The following is a 22,050-nucleotide window of genomic DNA, read 5'->3' as shown; positions in this document are numbered from 1 at the left end:
TAGTAGTATTAATACAAGTAGTTTCTTTCTTAGTAGAGAGAATTTTGAAACTGCTATTGTTAGTTCTATAAATAGTTCTACTGGTGTAACTGAAGATAGGTAACGTAGATGTATAGTTTTTTTTCAGTAACAGTAAAATTTTACCACAAGTGAGAAGTGTGGGCTCTGTCATAGGTTTGTGAGTAGTGAGTTATGGTGTGGGATTTGTTCAAAGTATTTTCATAAGGGGGGATGCAGTGGGGATGACAGTGGGCATTCTAGTGAGATGCTCTCCTGGGAAAGCAGAATCTGTAGGACAAATAAGTTGACAGAGGAGTAGGTGCGTAAGGTCTATACCCTTCAGGTGCAGTTACAACATGCAAAGGAGGAACTAGATAGGCTGAGAAGGGTGAGGGTGCTGGAGAATGGGAACTGGCAGTTGGCAAGATAGCAGCTAGGAGGAGGAGGTATTCAGATTGTTACACTTCGCATATATGCAAAAGATTTGACCAATTGTCGGAGTTGAGTGGAGAGGAGCCTCTTGTAGCTGTAGGTGTAGGGAACATGCAGCAGTCCTCAGCAGTTAGGAGATCTAAGTCACTTAAAAAGTACCGAGGGAGGTGGCGCAGTGGTTAGCACACTGGACTCGCATTCGGGAGGGTGACGGTTCAATCCCACGTCCGGCCATCCTGATTTAGGTTTTCCGTGATGTCCCTACATCACTTCAGGCAAATGCCGGGATGGTCCCTTTGAAAGGGCACAGCTGATTTCCTTCCCCATCCTTCCCTAATCTGAGCTTGTGCCCCGTCTCTAATGACCTCGTTGTCAACGGGGCGTTAAACACTAATTTCCTCCTCCTCCTCACTTGAAAAGTCTAAAAGAAAGAAGAAGGTTCTGCTGATAATAAGTTTGCATGGTAGAGGTGTGGGCCAGCAGTTGCAGGAAGTGTTGTGGAGTGAGTACCAGGACACCAGCATTGTGAAGCCCAGTGCAGGGTTGGCTCAGGTGACTGACAGCATAGGGGAGTTATGTAGGAATTTTACGAAGGAGGATCAGATAGTGATAGTGGGTGGGGCACAGAACAGTCTTGATAGAGACTAGGAATAAGATGTAAGTGGCGATCTGGTAAAGATAGCACTGATGGCAGAGGGCATGGATCACATTTCAGCGGTGCTAGTTGAGTCTATCAGTATATCAGGTTTCACTAGGCATGGCCTGCACCTCAATAGGTAAGGGAAGGGGAGGCTGGAAAAGCTTATAGGTGACAGTTGATGGTGGGATAACTCATGGAAAAATTCCTATAGTAGTTGGTGTCAGAGCTGCATGTTTTTTAGATTGAAGTCAGCTGATAGGTACACCTGCTTAGAGGAACTCCCTCTAACTAAGGGCTCACCTTCAGAGAATGTCATGTTTCCAAGTAGAGAAGGAATTAGCATATTTCATCAAAATAAAAGAGGTGTTGGAGATAAAGTTGGTGAACTGCTAAAAGATGTTGACCCTGAAATTATTGGTATATTGGAGCGCCACTTAAATAATTTGACAATTCAGAGGCTTCCTTTACCAGGACACAGATTAGCTGGCTCTTTTTCAAGGAGTTCCTTGTGGGATGGGGGAATGGCCATGTACATAAAAAAACAATATTCCATCTGAGTTCATAGACATATCACAGCATTGCACTGAACACATACTTGACTGTTGTGCAGGGGCAGTTGAATTTAGTGAAACTAAACTTTTAATTGTTGTTCTTTATAGGTCCTGACTTCAGAGCATTTCTGCTCAAGCTAGAGCGGGTTCTTGATTCACTTTATAGGAAGTAGCAGAAATTAGTTATATGTGGTGACTTCAATATAAATTTTGTATACGATGGTGCAAGGAAAAGGATGTTGGTAGATCTCCTAAAATCATATTTTTTTTTCAAATAGGGTGCAGGGGAACAGTAACACAGCCATAGATAATATTTTTATTCATTATTCATTACTAGAAGGTCATTCTGTTAGTAAAAGGGTGAAAGGCCTTTCAGACCAAGATGCACAAATTTTAACACTAAAAGGCTTTTGTTCTCAAACAAATGCCACATATAATTACAAACTATGTAACAAAGTTAATCAAACAACAATAGAGAATTTTTTAAACCTTATTAAGGAACAAGAGTAGCAGGATGTTTAGTGCCGCTAACATAGATGACAAATATAATGCTTTCCTTAACACATTTATCATGCTCTTTGAGAATTGCTTTCCATTATAATGTTCTAAATGGGGTACTAGCAGTAAAAGGCAGCCCAAGTGGCTGGCTAGTGGGCTAAGGATATCATATAGAACAAAGTGGGAATTATATCAAAATGTTAGAAGTAGTCACAATCAAGCCGCAATAGCCTATTACAAACAGAATTGTAAGGTGCTTAAAAATGTTATTAGGAAGGCAAAGAATATGGGGTATGCACATAGAATAGCTAATTCACAGGATACAATTAAAACCATATGGTCAGTTGTGAAGGAAGCGTCTGGTCCGCAGCACAAGGTCGAAGATATAAAGCCAGTTTGTAGTAAAAATTTTCTGTTACTGATAAATCAGGTATATGTACAAATACAATCATTTTCTGAGCATTGCTGGTGAATTAAATAAAAATTTAGTTTCTACAGGGAATCATATAACTCTCTAGACAAATGCATTTCCGAGATTGATGTCTGAAATACTCCTGTGATACAGACAAGGGGGAGATAGAGTCAATAATTACATCACTGAAGACTAAGGACTCTCATGAATATGTTGGACTGCCTGGCAGAATATTAAAGTACTGTACTGCACATGTTAGCCCTGTATTTAGCCGTATTTGTAACTTTTTTTTAGGAATGGTAAGTTTCCTGAATGATTGAAATACTCAGTAGTAAAGCTGCTTTATAAAAAGGGAGAAAGGGATAATGTAGACAATTTTAGACCTATTTCTATGCCATCGGTGTTTGCTAAAGTTATTGAAAATGCTGTGTTTGTAAGGATAATTATATCACACAATTTGCAATCAAATGTACCGTTTGGCTTTAGAAGTCATTTCACAACTGAAAATGCTATATTCTCTTTTCTCTGAGAGGTACTGGATGGGTTAAACAAAAGGTTTCGAATGCTAGGGTTATTTTTTGTTTTAACTAAGGCATTTGATTGCGTTGATCACAAAATATTGTTCCAGAAGTTGGATCATACGGACTGCGGCGAGTAGCTCACAATTGGTTCACCTCTCACTTTAACTACAGACAGCAAAAGGTCATTATTCATAGTGTTGAGAACGCCTATGATATGGGGTCTGAGTGGGGTATGATCAAGTGGGGGAAGCCCCAAGAATCAGTGATGGGGCCACTCCTGTTCCTTATTTGTATAAATGATATGCCCTCTAGTATTAGGGGTGACTAAAATAATTCTGTTTGCTGATGACACTAGCTTGGTAGTAAAGGATGTTGTGTGCAACATTGGCTCGGTTTCAAATAGCACAGTTCATTACATAAGTTCATGGCTTGTAGAAAATAAACTAACACTAAATCACAGTAAGACTCAGTTTTTACAGTTTCTAACACATGATTCAACAAAACACGACATTTTAATTTCATAAAATGGGCACATGATTAGTCAAACTGAATGGTTCAAATTTCTAGGTGTACAGATAGATAGTAAACTGTTGTGGAAAGCCCACATTCAGGAACTTGTTCAAAGACTTAATGTCGCATTTTTACTATTCGAACGGTATCTGAAATGAGTGATCGTTCGACACAAAAATTAGTCTGGTTTGCTTATTTTCATTTGCTCATGTTGTATGGTATTATATTTTTGGGTAGCTCTCCCCATTCTAAAAGGATATTTTTGGCTCAGAAATGGATGGTTCGGGCAATGAGTGGTGTAAGTTCACAAACCTCTTGTCAACCTCTGCTCACAAGTCTGGGTATTTTGACATTGGCCTCTCAATATATAAATTCCTTACTGTCATTTCTTGTTAACAATATTAGCTTATTCCCAAGAATAAGCACTTTATTTAAATGTATTGATGGCAACAATGAATTGGCAGTAGCTGTGCCGTTGTTTATCTCTGCATATGAAAAGTCTCTGTTGAGATGTGAGCAGAGAGGAAGAAGAGCAGCTCGAGTCATGAAAGAGTGTAGAAACTTTGTTGGGCAGTCCCACAGATGAGGTGTGCAGCTATGATCATGTCAGTGCAGGTCCATTAACCCATAAGTATTGAGAGCATGGTAGTAGTGAACAGGCAGAGGAAAGCTGCAATTCTGATTACTGCCTGTCCCACAATTATCTGTGGCTCTGTAGATGGCTCAAGGTTCTCAACCAACAGCAGCAACAGTAACAGCTCAGCACTGTCATCACCTACATTCTTCATCATCCACTCAGTTACAAAATTGTAAGACCGTTAAGTGGCAAAGTATAACTAATATTGTAGAGGAATTACTCAGTGGCATTTATTTCACAATTTTCAACTAACTTTTATAGATAATAATATGCAATAGTTAAAACTTGTAGGGCACCTGTGTTGTCATTGTCCTCAGACATTAATACCAAGCAGGGTCCCTTTTCTTTCCATGCAATCACCAAGTGTCATAAAAATGTTAAAATTGATTTACTACTTACTGCCAGTTTGTTTGTTTGCTAATGACCAGTTTTAGTCTAAATTTTGCTGTGTCAGTAACTGTTCATTCTTGTATTGCATAACAGAGACTTAGCAAATTTACAAATTAGAGTATTAATTTCAATTACTTAAAGGGGGAGCAAAATAACTGATGATGGTCGAAGTAGAGAGGATATAAAATGTAGACTGGCAATGGCAAGGAAAGCGTTTCTGAAGAAGAGAAATTTGTTAACTTCGAGTATAGATTTAAGTGTCAGGAAGTCATTTCTGAAAGTATTTGTATGGAGTGTAGCCATGTCTGGAAGTGAAACATGGACGGTAAATACACTCCTGGAAATTGAAATAAGAACACCGTGAATTCATTGTCCCAGGAAGGGGAAACTTTATTGACACATTCCTGGGGTCAGATATATCACATGATCACACTGACAGAACCACAGGCACATAGACACAGGCAACAGAGCATGCACAATGTCGGCACTAGTACAGTGTATATCCACCTTTCACAGCAATGCAGGCTGCTATTCTCCCATGAAGACGATCGTAGAGATGCTGGATGTAGTCCTGTGGAACGGCTTGCCATGCCATTTCCACCTGGCGCCTCAGTTGGACCAGCGTTCGTGCTGGACGTGCAGACCGCGTGAGACGACGCTTCATCCAGTCCCAAACATGCTCAATGGGGGATAGATCCGGAGATCTTGCTGGCCAGGGTAGTTGACTTACACCTTCTAGAGCACGTTGGGTGGCACGGGATACATGCAGACGTGCATTGTCCTGTTGGAACAGCAAGTTCCCTTGCCGGTCTAGGAATGGTAGAACGATGGGTTCGATGACAGTTTGGATGTACCGTGCACTATTCAGTGTCCCCTCGACGATCACCAGTGGTGTACGGCCAGTGTAGGAGATCGCTCCCCACACCATGATGCCGGGTGTTGGCCCTGTGTGCCTCGGTCGCATGCAGTCCTGATTGTGGCACTCACCTGCACGGCGCCAAACACGCATACGACCACCATTGGCACCAAGGCAGAATCGACTCTCATCGCTGAAGACGACACGTCTCCATTCGTCCCTCCATTCACGCCTGTCGCAACACCACTGGAGGCGGGCTGCATGATGTTGGGGCGTGAGCGGAAGATGGCCAAACGGTGTGCGGGACCGTAGCCCAGCTTCATGGAGACGGTTGCGAATGGTCCTCGCCGATACCCCAGGAGCAACAGTGTCCCTAATTTGCTGGGAAGTGGCGGTGCGGTCCCCTACGGCACTGCGTAGGATCCTACGGTCTTGGCGTGCATCCATGCGTCGCTGCGGTCCGGTCCCAAGTCGCCGGGCACGTGCACCTTCCGCCGACCACTGGTGACAACATCGATGTACTGTGGAGACCTCACGCCCCACGTGTTGAGCAATTCGGCGGTACGTCCACCCGGCCTCCTGCATGCCCACTATACGCCCCCGCTCAAAGTCCGTCAACTGCACATACGGTTCACGTCCACGCTGTCGCGGCATGCTACCAGTGTTAAAGACTGCGATGGAGCTCCGTATGCCACGGCAAACTGGCTGACACTGATGGCGGCGGTGCACAAATGCTGCGCAGCTAGCGCCATTCGACGGCCAACACCGCGGTTCCTGGTGTGTCCGCTGTGCCGTGCGTGTGATCATTGCTTGTACAGCCCTCTCGCAGTGTGCGGAGCAAGTATGGTGGGTCTGACACACTGGTGTCAATGTGTTCTTTTTCCATTTCCAGGAGTGTAGTTTGGACAAGAAGAGAATAGAAGCTTTCGAAATGTGGTGCTACAGAAGAATGCTGAAGATTAGATGGGTTGATCACATAACTAATGAGGAAGTATTGAATAGGATTGGGGAGAAGAGAAGGATGTGGCACAACTTGACCAGTAGAAGGGATCGGTTGGTAGGACATGTTCTGAGGCATCAAGGGATCACCAAATTAGTATTGGAGGGCAGTGCGGAGGGTAAAAATCGTAGGGGGAGACCAAGAGATGAATACACTAAGCAGATTCAGAAGGATGTAGGTTGCAGTAGGTACTGGGAGATGAAGAAGCTTGCACAGGATACTGTAGCATGGAGAGCTGCATCAAACCAGTCTCAGGACTGAAGACCACAACAACAACAACAACAAAGTAACATAAAATTTTACTGGCAAAACTGATTACTAAAGATCCAGCAAAAATTAAGAGTAACAATTTCATTTATTCTGTAATCATCTTAGCGAGTGACTTCTGCTGGCTTGGTATGTATTTTATTGTTCTCATGTTAAAAGCAAATTCATTTGCTCTTTTGCTTGAACTAAAATTCAATTCAGTCTTTCAATAATTAAAAGTAAATTTCTTGCCCTTTTCCAAATTTTGCATTACATTACACTGAGGTTATTGAAAGCCATTTTTGCACAATAGAGTTTCAATTACAGGAAGTCATTTATTGACCTAGCAACTTAATTTAACTTTGCTTTCAAAATTTAGTATTACATATTAAGTAACTACGAACTCAGCGCTTTCTGATTCACTAATTTTTTAGTGAACTGTTGTATTGTGGAAAAGCATGACAACCTTATGTTGCCATGCCAGTGATTATTTGCTTAATTTTATTTACTATTACCTTTCTTAAGGTTCTGAATGTTCATTGTCCTAATGGGCTGCCAACTGTTTAATTATCCCTTTTTTGCTAACAAGTATTTTTTGTTTTAAAATATTACATGATACCCTTCTTCCCCCACCCAAACCCCCCCCCCCCCCACCACCACCACACCACCACCACCCCACCCCCCCGTCCCTGTGTGGTTTGTGAGGAATTGCACTACATTCCACCGATTTCAAAATTATTATTAGTATTTAGATCATACTTATCCTTCAGAAGCATCTGTTGTACACTTTCCTCCTGCTAACTGGTATTATTTTCCGTTGGTAATGATAGCCTTACTCAATGCAAAATTTTATGAGGCATGCATGATCATGGTCAATTATATCGCAATGCAGTAGGTGCATTAGGAAGGGGGAGGTTACAGGTTGACTTCATCATAATGACCAGACATATCCTATGATGAAGTCAACTTCTCTTCTACCTCTTCAAACTCATTCCCTTGGGCAGACACTGCGTATCATCAGCATAGATGAAATTCCTTGATTGTTCCATAATGGGCTGATCATTGGTCAAATATTAAAAAGTGCAGGAGCTTGCACACAGCCTTGAAGCAGGCTGTCCTTTTGTATGCACACATTAATGCACAGTAGATATTAATTGTCATATTCTAAACAAAACACAGTGAATATAATTCCTTAGAATCCAGTTGGCTAACAATTTACAATTGACAGATATATAAATTACTCAAGAATATCAGTTCAGTATGTTTTGCCCTCTCTCACTGTGTTGACCTAAAGACAAGTGTGTTGGATTATTTCACACATTTCCACTCTTTGTTGTTTTATGGAATTTTTCTCTAGTGCAATACCCCAAAAATACAGGGCTATTACAAATGATTGAAGCGATTTCATAAATTCACTGTAGCTCCATTCATTGACATATGGTCACGACACACTACAGAAACGTAGAAAAACTCATAAAGTTTTGTTCGGTTGCAGCCGCACTTCAGGTTTCTGCTGCCAGAGCACTTGAGAGCGCAGTGAGACAAAATGGCGACAGGAGCCGAGAAAGCATATGTCGTGCTTGAAATGCACTCACATCAGCCAGTCATAACAGTGCAACGACACTTCAGGACGACGTTCAACAAAGATCCACCAACTGCTAACTCCATTCGGCAATGGTATGCGCAGTTTAAAGCTTCTGGATGCCTCTGTAAGGGGAAATCAACGGGTCGGCCTGCAGTGAGCGAAGAAATGGTTGAACGCGTGCGGGCAAGTTTCACGCATAGCCCGCGGAAGTCGACGAATAAAGCAAGCAGGGAGCTAAACATACCACAGCCGACGGTTTGGAAAATCTTACAGAAAAGGCTAAAGCAGAAGCCTTACCATTTACAATTGCTACAAGTCCTGACACCCGATGACAAAGTCAAACACTTTGAATTTTTGGCGCGGTTGCAACAGCTCATGGAAGAGGATGCGTTCAGTGCGAAACTTGTTTTCAGTGATGAAGCAACATTTCTTCTTAATGGTGAAGTGAACAGACACAATGTGCAAATCTGGACGGTAGAGAATCCTCACGCATTCGTGCAGCAAATTCGCAATTCACCAAAAGTTAACGTGTTTTGTGCAATCTCACGGTTTAAAGTTTACGGCCCCTTTTTCTTCTGCGAAAAAAACGTTACAGGACACGTGTATCTGGACATGCTGGAAAATTGGCTCATGCCACAACTGGAGACCGACAGTGCCGACTTCATCTTTCAACAGGATGGTGCTCCACCTCACTTCCATCATGATGTTCGGCATTTCTTAAACAGGAGATTGGAAAACCGATGGATCGGTCGTGGTGGAGATCATGATCAGCAATTCATGTCATGGCCTCCACGCTCTCCCGACTTAACCCCATGCAATTTCTTTCTGTGGGGTTATGTGAAAGATTCAGTGTTTAAACCTCCTCTACCAAGAAACGTGCCAGAACTGCGAACTTGCATCAGCGGTGCTTTCGAACTCATTGATGGGGACATGCTGCGCCGAGTGTGGGAGGAACTTGATTATCGGCTTGATGTCTGCCGATTCACTAAAGGGGCACACATCGAACATTTGTGAATGCCTAAAAAAACTTTTTGAGTTTTTGTATGTGTGTGCAAAGCATTGTGAAAATATCTCAAATGATAAAGTTATTGTAGAGCTGTGAAATCGCTTCAATCATTTGTAATAACCCTGTAAATAAAGTGTTTATTTAGCAAAGTGGGAAGCAAGAATGTTTTGTAAAGCAAATGACTGTACATCCTGCAGAAGTATTTTTATGGCTCTAGGAATTCTTAGACATGTCTCTCAATACATTAGTCCTTTTGACTGCTGTTAATACATTAACTCATCAGCTCTACCACTCCTTAAGTGATGTTGAGTTTAAACATGACCTCTGAGTTTTATTCAGCACTATTGATGAGTTGACTCATTAAGAGTCGCAGTAAGGATAAATTATTCGACACTGACATAAGTGATAACTCCTCAACAGACCCTGATTGTGAAAGTCTTGAGGCATAGATCAACAAGTGTAACACAACAGTCTCACATTTCAGCACAAGATTTAACTGATAGTTTTTTCAGCATCTGAAGTATCTGAAAGTGATAGTTATTTTTAGAGTGGGTTGCCAAAATTGAATCAGAAACTGTTGAAGGAAAAGCTGTCTTAAATCTCTCAAATTTGTAAAACCATTAATTTACAGAGGAGTTTTAACATCAGAACTTAATTTTTAACCACATAGCAATGTTCATCTTGGCAGTAAAAAATCTTAGAACAACTGAAAGAGACATCACAGAAAGCACACCAGAAATGCTCAGCACAGAGCAAAGCAGGCTGTTTGGCTAACCCCAGCCAAGGTTGAAACCAACACAGTCCACATATTGCCATAAGATGCATTAGACGATAATGACACAGTACTCAGCTCAGCATGTAGTATGCATGTCTGCAGCAACCAAAAGATGTTTTTTGTTTCTGTCAATAAAAATTAGTTTCAGCTGAAATGATGTTTGCACAAAAACAATACCAAACACAAAAATTATTTTCACATAGATTTTGTCCTTTTACTTAGGGCTCAAAATGGTATTGTGTACTCTAGCGGGAAGATATATAACAAGTTCCTGTAAGAAACAAAGAAAGTAGTTGCTAATCTGTACCAATGCAAAGGAACTTAGAACATACCTAGTTGTTAATACCATATATAGATTAATTTGCGTATAAAGACAGATAACTGCAACCAGTCAGTTATGAAAACTTTTTTATTGGCATTAACTAGTATTTGAGCCTTTTCAGGTTTATCTTCAGATGTGGCATGCAGAAGTAGCACAAATTATGTAACTTTTAAGCACTGTGAAAGGAAATTTAAAACTTCATTATGTGGGCCATATACAGAAAGACAGCACACACACCATAAACACTAGCACCACAATGCAACCAATGTCTGAAGTTACTGACAATCAACATTAATTAGCAACAGGTGAGCAAGCAGTATTACCTCTGTCCCCATGTTGTTTAGCAAGGAGAGAACAGATTCCCAGCAGAATTTAAGCAAAAACCACCAGCACCCATTATTACACTACAAATATAAATACATTACAATGAGAGAGGGAGAAACACACTGAACTGATCTTCTTGATTCCTTCATTTATGTTTCAACTCAGTTTTAATTTTTTAGCCAACTGGATCCTAAGAAATTAAATGCACTGTGTTTCTATTCATTTATTTTATTTTTTTCATTAATGATCATCCCATTACAGGAAAGTCATGTCATTTCAGAGTGAGGGAAGGAGTCTGAAGAGCTAGAAGAAAAGCTGACTTCGTCACTGGATATGCTTAGCCTTTATGATAATGTCAATCATCTAAGGCCAAATCCAAACAAGACCCAGATTGCACATTTCATTTCTGGAATAGAGAAGCCTGTTGAGAATTGGATGTCACATGCAAGGTAAATGACTTCAATATTGCCTGACACCAGTATATCTGGGTGTTGCTCTAGACTGTAAACTGTCCTACAAAAAGCATAGGCATGACACAAAGCTGAAGGTTAATGCAGCAAAAAATATTTTGATGAAGCTCTAGCCACTACCTGGAGCACTAGTTCTCACATCTTGAAAACTTCCTCTCTTTCTGAATGTGTAACAGATTCAGAGTACACCATGGCTGGGTGGACTGCATCTGCTCAGCAGTTCGACACTGTAGTCAATGAGACTGTCCAAATCCTGTTTGGAAATATGAATCCAACTCCAGTTGACAAGGTCTACCCAACTATTGGAACACCTCTTCCCCTTGAATGCCAGAAGGGCCATCATTGCTGAATGAGGAATGATCCCCACCATACATTGTATGAAGATTGAGGTATAATCTGTCATTTGAAATCTAAGAAGAGCTTCATCAATATGACTCAAGCACAGGACAGAACACTGGAGTCTAACCACATCACCTAGTGGATGAGTAAGCAGCTGCTAGATATCGCTGCAAAGGAAGAGCTAGCCTGAGAAAATGAACTGTACTTCCCCTTATGGAGATTACTCAGTCATCTACTGTGGGCATCCCCCACTGCAAGGACAACATTGAAACTGGGTAACCTCTTTTGATGCTAGTCAATTATCAGGATGAGCATTACTGCAAAGGGCATTTGATTATAAAGCATTATGACAGAGTGAAAAACACTAAATAAATTACTTTTTCTCTCTTAACAACATGTGGGCAGGGAGGGTTCTTCCTTGGCTCAGGTATGAGGTAGAATGAAACAGCATTTTACATAAGATAACTTTTATTGAAAGATTTGTACAATGGTTTCCTTACTGGATTGTTCTGGCTGGGAGAGCGGCAGCTGTGTCATTTGTGAAGCCTTCTGCTGCGTGAGCGGCGGCATTTGATTACGCCTGGCGGTGTGTATCTCGTGTCGCTGTTTCACCCAGTTAACTGGAGACGTGCATCGTGAGGTGGCCCGTTTAATTATTGAGAACGAAGTTGTGAATCGGATTGTGATACCTTGGATGTGGCATCCCAGTGTTTCTCATCTCTATGCGGCCACGTGTGTCAGTGTTGTGCGTCGGCCAGCGGAGTGGTGTGGTGGGGGAAGGCCAGTGTCCCAGACTCAAACAACGGACTCCAGCTTGCCAGTCTTCAGCTGTCAGATCTTCATCACCAGCTCGCAGGTGACTGCTGATGTGAGGCCGTCTCCTTCCCATCCTCACGAGTCACCCAGGTACATAAAAATCAGCCTTCAAATACCTTCTAACTTCAGTCATCTGGCGGCGAGGCTGCTGCTTGCTATTCCATTACAGCGGCAGACTCGGTGCTTCTGTGTACGATGTAGTCTCTTCCCACATGATGGTCTTCAGTACTGACTGAACTGTACTGGAACTGAACTCAAACTGAAACTGAACTACTGTCAGGCCCACTGCGTCTCGCACATTTATTTACTTCAGTTCACTGGAGGTGAATGACTTCATGGTCATTGCCTCTTCTGTCACATTGAAAAGCTTCTGGAAGAATCTTATTAACGTTGGTCATTGGCTCTTGGAATGTAGGAGAGGGCTTTTGATCACATGTGACAATTGAGAAACACGTGAGCCGGTCGGCCGATGCCCTGATGGCTGAATCGACAGCTTCCGCTTATGTGGGGAGGGTGATGGGTTATCCTGAACATGCTGACTTGCAAGCGCCGGCTGTTGTACTGCTGCACTGCCCGCTGTTTGCCAGTGTTTCAATCTTGTAAAGTAAACTAAGTTTTTCATTTATTTTCTAATTTCTACTTCACTTCACATTGATTTTACTAATTTATTTACCTATCTTAAGTACCGCTTAACAACATGAAAAAATGGGTCATCCTTCCAGCTGATGGCGACATGTCCTGTGAGTGTGGATCTCACAAGATCAGACAACTTGCCCATGTGTCCTCTACTGAAACAATCTTGCACTATGCAGAACTTGGTCATGGCAAATAAAAAACTCACCAGAGTTGCTAAGTTCTAGTAATGCCGACCAGACATGGAAACAAATGAATTAATGTGCTAACAGGTCATTACTGCTTGTATGAAATCACAAATTATAAACTTATGGGGTATTAAGACTTAAACAGTTAGCTGTGAACCAATTCTAGGTCTGTTAAGCTACCATCTGAGATGTGTCTACTGTGGTTGAGTTCAAAACACTCATTAGTATACTTATGTCATCAAAACAAATTACAGTTTGTTTATCACTTTTTAAAGTTAGTTAATTAGTTAGTCATTCATTCATCTACAGATCATTTATAAAAATTTCAGGTATGTCAACTTAATTGAAAAATAGTATGTCCAACATGGATAGCAACAACTCAAGATTGCCAACCATTTCATAGAGGAAGCATTGAGTCACAGACAGGTACAGTGAAAATGCCTGCAAAAGTATTGAGCTTTTGAACAGAGCCCCCCTCCTGTCTTCATGAGCCATTAACAATACACAAAACTCAGTGTCACTAAGGACAAGTACAATCACATGTGTGTGTGTGTGTGTGTGTGCACGCGCACGCGCATGCATCCGCACGAATGAACACAGATGCGTGTTTGTGTGCCATTGTGTGTGTTGGTTGGTTGGTTAAGTTATTGTGCTGTTATGAGGGTATGCAAAACTCACCATTTAGTTCTACACAAGTAGTTGCCTTTTCTCATTTTGTTTAAAGTGTAACTTTTAACTTTTGCACTTCAGTTTCCTGAACATCAAACGCATATAATTAATTATCAAATTAAATAATTATGAAAAGGAAAGATGCTACTCACCATATAGCAGAGATGTTAAGTTGCAGATAGGCACAATGAAAAGACTGTAACAAATAAGTTTTCAGACAACAAGGCCTTTGTCGAAAAAAGGTGACACACACACACACATTCACACAAATGCAACTCACTCACGCATAGCTGCAGTCTGTGGCAGCCAAAGCCACTGTGGCTTCAACTGCGAGAGACTGCAGTCATGTGTGAGTGAGTTTCATTTGAGTGAATGTGTGTTTGCATGTCTCTTGTCTATTTTCAACAAAGATGTTATTGGCCAAAAGCTTATTTGTGACACTCTCTTTGTTCTGCCTATCTGTGAATCTGACCTCTGCTATATGGTGAGTAGCAATTTTCCTTTTGTGATATTGTTACATTCCACCCTGGATTTTCTATTGTTCAAATTATTAGGAATCTATCTCTTGAATCACCTGAACAGTGAGGTGCTGTAGGTCTTTCTGGACAGATAACAACTGGAACTGGCGTTAGCGTTGACTCAGACTGCCACAGACCATGGACATTCAGCTGACTGGGCTGCTGACTCATTAGTTGCATATCAGCTGTAACCAAGTAATTCAAAACAATACATTAAAGATAATGAAATAGTGAATGAAGCAGCTGTAAACAACATTGAGGTGCCGTTGTCCTTTCTGCTAATTTCTCTTGTGTGAAACAGAGGAGTAGGAGGAGATGGGTATAGAGAGGGGGGAGGAAGAGATGGACACAGAGGGAGGAGGAAGAGATGGAAAGGGTGAAGATGGAAGGAGGAGGATGTATGAGGCATGTGGAAGGTGGAGAGGGATACTCGGCAGGTGGAAAAGGAAGATGGACCCAGGTGGCAAGCGGAAGAGGAAGAAGGTGTGGGATAGAAGAGGTAGAGGGTGTGAGGAGACAGGTGAAAGTGGTAGAGGCTGTAGGGACACAGGTGGAAGAGAGACAAGTTGTGATGGAGTAGGTGGGAGAGGAGAGAAAGATATACAAAGGACAAGGTTGATCAGGTAATTTGCATAATGTGTTTCTTAATTTGAATACTGCACTTATTAATTTGGAATTATGTATATGTATGTCTTTGTTGAATGATTTATAATTCCTGAATACATGTAACCAAAATGCATTCAATACTACAATACAAACGAAGTTCATTTCTTTCCCCTCTCCATTAGAAGACTGGAGTAAATAAATGCTCAGGCAGCTTGAGTATTCCACTACTAATATATCTTCCTAGCATTCAGTTCACAAATAACACATCTAGGAACATATAACTCTGTCAGCTTCACTAAAGAGTGTTGTGAATCTAGAAAAAGAATGTTGAAGTGTAGTAGCAGGTTTTGTCGTGGATTATTGTGCTGTCAAATTATCAGTACAACAAAAGTGAAATACTATTAAGGAGTAGATAGCTTTGTTAAGAAATTAGATTTCCATCCAATACTTTGAATTAGGAATTTAAAGGAAAATACTGGTTATATCCTCATTTTTGGTTAAGTGGGAACACTTAAATCTATTTTGCAACATCAAATCACCATATTTCACATTTTCTAAATGTTGTGCTGAATTTCACTTCCTATAGTAGAAAGAACCACAATAAAAACACATTTAATCAATTCATGTTTGGAAAAATAGGAATTCATAAACATATAGACAAATGATAGAACATTAATTAAACACAAAAGTGATGTGTGAATTCAGGAAAACACATATATGTTTCTTGCCATCTAAAAATAGAATTACAATAAGAACAGGTAACATTTCAAAAATCACCCGATTAATGTTGCTTAAGTGGAACAGTTTGCCAGATGTAAGAGTTGGTCAGTTAGTATCACTCAACCACGCAAGTATGAATTAGACTTTTGCTTGTGAATGAAACGTTTTGAAAGTAATTAAATCAATAAATGTTGTTTTCTAATTGATATAACAAGCCAGTCAAATCAAGTATTTGTTACAGAGCTGAATCCAAGGAAAAGAAAAATCAGCAAAATATGTTTTAAAACTACAATGTTTCACCTGAGACAATAGTTCACATAGATAAAAGGCAACTTTACTTCTTTCACAACTGAACTTTCATTTAGTGCATATAAATTTGTTTCTTATGGAATAAATATGCACTCAATCCAATATTCTCTTTGAGACAGAAGTAATGTGGGAAGTTACTGCATAGCAAACCACAGGATTGTAAATGTGAGGGTGAGGTTACAGGACTAGGTAGGGTACTAGCAGAAGATTAGGGAACAGGAACTGCGAGAAAGAAGATATGCTGACCAGCACTTCTCACTGACATAATACGAAGGAGTTGTTAGTGGGAGAGTGGTAGTGAAATGTTTGATATTGTTTCAGTAATGCAGCACCTAATTCATTTATAGCCAACTACATCTATACTCTGCAAACCACATTACTGGTTTTGGTGGAGGAAACTTAGTGTACTACTGTCACTTCCTGCTTTCGCTGTTCCCGCTGTGAACAGTTCTCAGGAAGGACAATTTCAGTAAGCCTCCATGTGAGCTTGAATGTCTTTAATTTTACCTTGATGGTCTTTCTGACTAATATACATAAAAGGAAGCAGTGTATTGGTTGACTGTTCTAGGAATGTACTCTCTTAAAATTTTAACAGTAAACCATGTCATGATGCAGAATGTGTGTCTTGCAGTCTGCCACTGGTACTGGCTGAGCATCTCCTTGATGCTTCCTCTATTACTAAATGAATCTGTAATTAAACACACTACTCTTCCTTGTATCTTCTCTATTTCCTCTATTAGTCCTAGCCAATTCTGATACCCAAGCTGAGTCCAATACCCAAGTATTGGTCAAATGAGGGTTAGGTAAGCTACCTCTTTTGTGTGTTTGGAGGACTGTTTGATATTTTTAAAAATACCAGGAATCCATATAACAATTTACAAAGGCCTCACCTTTTGCCCCACCCACAAATTCAATCATGCAGGACTTATTAAAGACTTTCTCTCCTTCTCCTGGTCCCTACAGTGGAAACACTTTCTCACCACCAACCCTACCAATCAGACAAAACCTAAGACCAATGTTGAACCCTGCCTGACTCAGTTCACTCCTCCATCCAATCGTGATCCACCCCCACTGCCCCTAGATCACCTTCTGTTAACTTTCTAGAGTTTCTTAACCTCAAATCTTGCCTCACCATAACTTCCCAAATCCCTCAACATGCAAACCAATCTCACATCCGAAAAAAGATCCACAATCCACCACCTAAAAACTGATCCTGACCTTATAATCCTACCTGCTGACAAAGGCTCCACCACTGTTGTTTTGAACTGCAAGGATTACCTGGCATAAGAACTCCACCAGCTGTCACATTCATCCACCTACAAACCATGCCACAGTGACCCCATTGCAGAAATCCAGCAGAATCTCCAGTCTCTCCTCAAACTCCACCCCATCCCAGAACCTCTCCCTGGAGTCCATCTCTCTCCTAAACCCTGCCATTCCCCATGCTCCTACCTTCTACATGCTTCCTAAGTCCTTAACCCCAACCACCCAGGATGCCCTATTGTGCTTGGTAACTGTGCCCTCGATGAGAGAATCTCTACTCTCTTAGACCAACACCTTCAGCCTATTATCTGCAACCTACTCTCCTATATAAAAGATACCAACCATTTCCTCCACCGACTCTCCACAGTTCCTGTTCCTTTACCAGATGGTTCCCTGCTCATCACTAATGATGCCACCCCCCTTAACACTAACATCTCTAATGCCCATGGTCTTACTGCTATTGAATACTACCTTCCCAACACCCGACGGATTCCAAACCAACCACCCCCTTCCTAGTCGCCACGACCAACTATATCCCCACCCACAATTACTTCTCCTTTGAAGACATCGTACAGTTATGGGCACCCACATGTCAGCACCTGTGCCAACCTATTCATGGACCATCTAGAGGAATCCTTCCTAAACACCAGAATCCCAAACTCCTCACCTGGCTGAGAGTCATTGATGCCATCTTTGTAATCTGAATCAAGGGTGAGGACACACTATCCACATCCCTCCACAACCTCAACACGTTCTCCCACATCTGTTTCACCTGGTCCTACTCAACCCATCAAGCCACCTTCCTCGATGCCGACTGTTGACATTCACCTCAAAGATGGCTATATCAGTACCTCTGCCCATCTCAAACCTACCAACCACCACCGATACCTCCACTTTCACAGCTACAACCCATTCCATACCAAGAAGTCCTTTCCACACAGCCTAGCCACCTGAGATGAGCAGACCCTCTCAAAAAATACTGAGGGTATAACTGAGACCTTTACAGATCATAATTACTCTCGAAACCTTGCACAAAAACAGTTCTCCCATGCCTTATCTTTCCAGTCATTCAACACCTCCTAAAGCCTACCATCCATCCACAGAGGAGCACTCCCCTCATGACTCAGTACTGGAGCAACTGAATTGCATAAACTTCCCGGGTTTCGACTACCTCTCATTGGACCTGAAATGAGAAATGTCCTACCCACTATCCTTCCCACTCCTCCCACAGTGGTATTCTGTTGCCTACCGAACCTAAACAATATACTCATCCATCCCTACATAACCCCTGCTCCCAACCCGTTGCCTCAGTGCTCATATTCTAGTAGTAGATCTAGATGCAAGACCTGCCCCATACATCTTCCCACCACCAACTACTCCAGCCCTGTTACAAACATCACCTATCCCATCAAAGGCAGGACTACCTGTTAAACCAGTCATGTGATCTACAAGCTAAGCTGCAACCACTGTGCTGCATATATATATATGTGAGCATGAGAACCAATAAGCTGTCTGTCCACATGAATGGCTACCAACAAACTGTGACCAAGAAACAACTGGACCACCATGTTGCTGATAACACGGCCCAACACAACATCCTTCATTTCAATGACTGCTTCACAGCCTGTACCACCTGTATCCTTCCCACCAACAACAGGTTTTCTGAATTGTGCAGGTGGGAACTCTCGCTGCATTATATCATATGTTCTTGTAACCCTCCTGATCTTAACCTTTGTTAGTCATTGTTCTTCCCCATCTAGCCCTTCCCTGTTCCCATTCCAGCACTACACAGCCCTCTATTCTACCAATATACCCAGTCTTTATACTTCTTTCCTTTTATGCTAACCCCCCCCTCTCTCCCCCACCCACCATCTAACTGCCCGACTGCACCTAGCTGCCCCACTCTCCATCTTGTCCCTGCATTTCCCAGTAGCACTTTACTGTCTCCCACCCCTACCCTGCTACCCCTCCCCCTCACCACCCTAGCCTCCTTCTCCCCCCCTCCCCCCCTCCCCCCCCCCCTCCCCAGCTGCCACTCTTGTAATGCCCTGCTTCTCGCAGTCTGGCTCCAGCTGCTGGAGATTGTGGTCAAGTGTGTGTGAGTTGCGTTTGCGTGAGTGTGTGCGTATGTGTATGTTGTGAGTAGCAACTATCCTTTTCATTATATCGTTTCATTCCATCTAGAAATCCAATATATCGATACATAAAATGTATCACTATCAGCCCTCGATATATCGAAAAAAAGTATTCATTGTAAATATACTTCCAGTTTCGTAGTTGTATATTTAAGTATTCATTTATTATTAGTTACTCTGTACATCAACACACTACCAGCCTTCTTATTCCACTCAGAACAAGGACTGAAAGGAAAATGATGCACATTCATACTCAGTAATAACCACTTTGCTAACGATGAAAACTGCCTGTAAGTGGCACAGTAAAAGGTGTCCAATGGGTCTGTTGTTCGGTTTTGTCACATATCTGATTTACCTGGAACACGTCACATTTTCTTCTCTGATATTCATTTCTAAAGACACCAGCGACCTTGAAGTTTTAGTGTTAGTTTCCATTGGTAGTTCCAAGGGTCCAATTATGTCAGCATTTCCCGCTCATACATCTCTGCCCGCCGCAAGGACCAATTTTGTCGCTTAGATATTTGTTCATCATTTTCAGCAACAATTCTTGAAGAAGTCTGATGTGAAGAAATAGCACACCATTTGTGTTAAAAATTGTTTTTAATACAAGTAGTGTGCTATCTCTTCACACTGTAAATCTTGTTATTCCCCCTCCCCATCCCCCCTTTTGTACGATCGTCAGACTTCTTTTTGCCCACTATACTTCTTTGACACAGTCAAAGGGAAAGACTGGATGTGATTGAAAGATCAAAAACTAGTAAGATTCCTGGACTGCACACTGTGAAAGTAAAATTATTTTCTACTACAATTTTAAAAGAACAATTCGAAATATTCACTGTAAATTATGAGAAAATAAAGCATAAAATAAAAATATCAGCATTCGATATTGCCATTTTCATATCAATATATCGGTATATAAGGGAAGAAAATATTGTTGATATATGTCAATATTTTTTGAAAAAAATATTGATACATCGATATATTGATATTTTATCAACAGTCCTATTGTGGACAACACTTCCTGAGAATTCTTTCAATGAATCTCAGTCTAGCATCTGCCTTACCACAAATAGTTTTACATGGTTGTTCCACATTAAATCATTCCATATGCATACTCCTGGGTATTTTGCGGGTGTGACTGCTCCCGGTTATAGTTCTGCAAACTCATAATTGTACAATAATGGGTCTTTGCGTCTATCTATGTGCAATACATTACATTTGTTTATGTTGAGGGTCAGCTTCCAATCCTTCCACCAAGTGTCAATTCTCTGCACGTATTCCTGCATTTCACTACAATTTTACAGTGTTGTGACTCCTCTGCATGCATCTCTCTTGGTTGAGAGTAACATGCTGGTACAAAACACAGCATGCTAGAAACTCCTCACTCCAACCACATAGCTGGTCTGACAGTCTGTATGCTTGTATTTTGTTCATTAGGCAGCACTGCGGAATTATATCAAATGTCTTCCAGAGGCCAAGGAACATTGGATCACCAATCACAGCTATCAATTATAAATTTTCACCAATCACCAGAAATTTTATCTCCACCAAATTGTATCTCAGTCCTAGGTAATTGCATTGATGAACTAAAGTCACCCAACACAATTGACATAATCTGCCTCTCTGAACACCATGTGACCACTGGTATAGGAACTAGGCCTAAGCACAATGAGAAACTCAGACAGGAGAGTACTGCAAATGTTAGAATAAGGAAAGGTTCTCATAAAAGTATAATTAAAAATAATGTAAGTATATTTCATCAAAATATTGGGAGTTTAAAGAATAAAGTAGGTGAGCTTCTGGTTTGTTTGGAAGATTTAGAAGCTGAGAATGAAATAGATATACTATGCCTGTCTGAGCATCACATTGTTACTGATATGGATAAGGTAAATGTAAGTGGTTATAAGCTCTCTGCACATGTAATGAGAGAAAATATGGAGAAAGGAGGAGTTGCCATATATGTCAAAAGTTATCATTGTGCAAAAAGTATAGAAACAAAAAAGTTTTGTGTAGAGAAACATATAGAAGCATGTGCCTGTGAGCTTAAATTAAATAAAGGCACATTTATAATTGTAACTGTATATAGGTCCCCATCAGGAAATTTTCATCTATTTCTGAAAAATTTGGACTCCTTGTTGTGCTATCTGTCAGACAGGGGGAAGCAAATTATTATTTGTGGGAACTTCAATGTAGATTCTCTGAAAGAGGGTAATAGAAAAAATGACCTTGAAGTATTACTCGGTTCTTTCAATTTGACACCCGTTATTGATTTTCCTACTCGGGTGGTAAAGGATAGCAGCTCACTGATAGGTGATAGACCAAGATAAGTTTAACCAGATAAATGCTCAGCCTGTTGAGAATGGTCTTTCTGATCATGGAGCACAGCTAGTTACAATATATGACATAGCTCCACTCAGCAATACTAAACAGTCCTCCAAAGTAGTACGTTCAGTCAACAATTTAACAATTGCAAATTTCAGGGAAAGCCTACAGCAGTTAGACTGGGATGAGGTGTACCGTGAACCTGATGCCAATTTAAAATATAATTTATTTCATGACATTTTTGTAAATGCATTTGAAAACTGCTTCCCCAAGAAAATAGTTAAATATACTCGTAAGAAACCTTGTAACAAACCATGGCTTACTAAGGGTATAAAAATATCTTGTAACCGGAAAAGG

The 22,050-nt window shown here is 41.1% G+C and overlaps 1 protein-coding gene across 1 annotated transcript in view; it reads right to left on the bottom strand.

Annotated features, from left to right (window-relative positions):
• The window catches only part of LOC124616178, a 151,068-nt gene that overhangs the window by 72,566 nt on the left and 56,452 nt on the right, over positions 1-22,050 (bottom strand). Inside the window, exon 6 of the mRNA XM_047144464.1 lies at positions 14,395-14,523. Coding sequence (XP_047000420.1) covers positions 14,395-14,523 — 129 coding nt within the window. The remainder of the gene's footprint in view (positions 1-14,394; positions 14,524-22,050) is intronic.

Source organism: Schistocerca americana, chromosome 5 (assembly GCF_021461395.2).
Source record: "Schistocerca americana isolate TAMUIC-IGC-003095 chromosome 5, iqSchAmer2.1, whole genome shotgun sequence".
Classification (NCBI taxonomy): Eukaryota; Metazoa; Arthropoda; class Insecta; order Orthoptera; family Acrididae; genus Schistocerca; species Schistocerca americana.
This window is presented reverse-complemented; position numbering and strand designations above follow the sequence as displayed.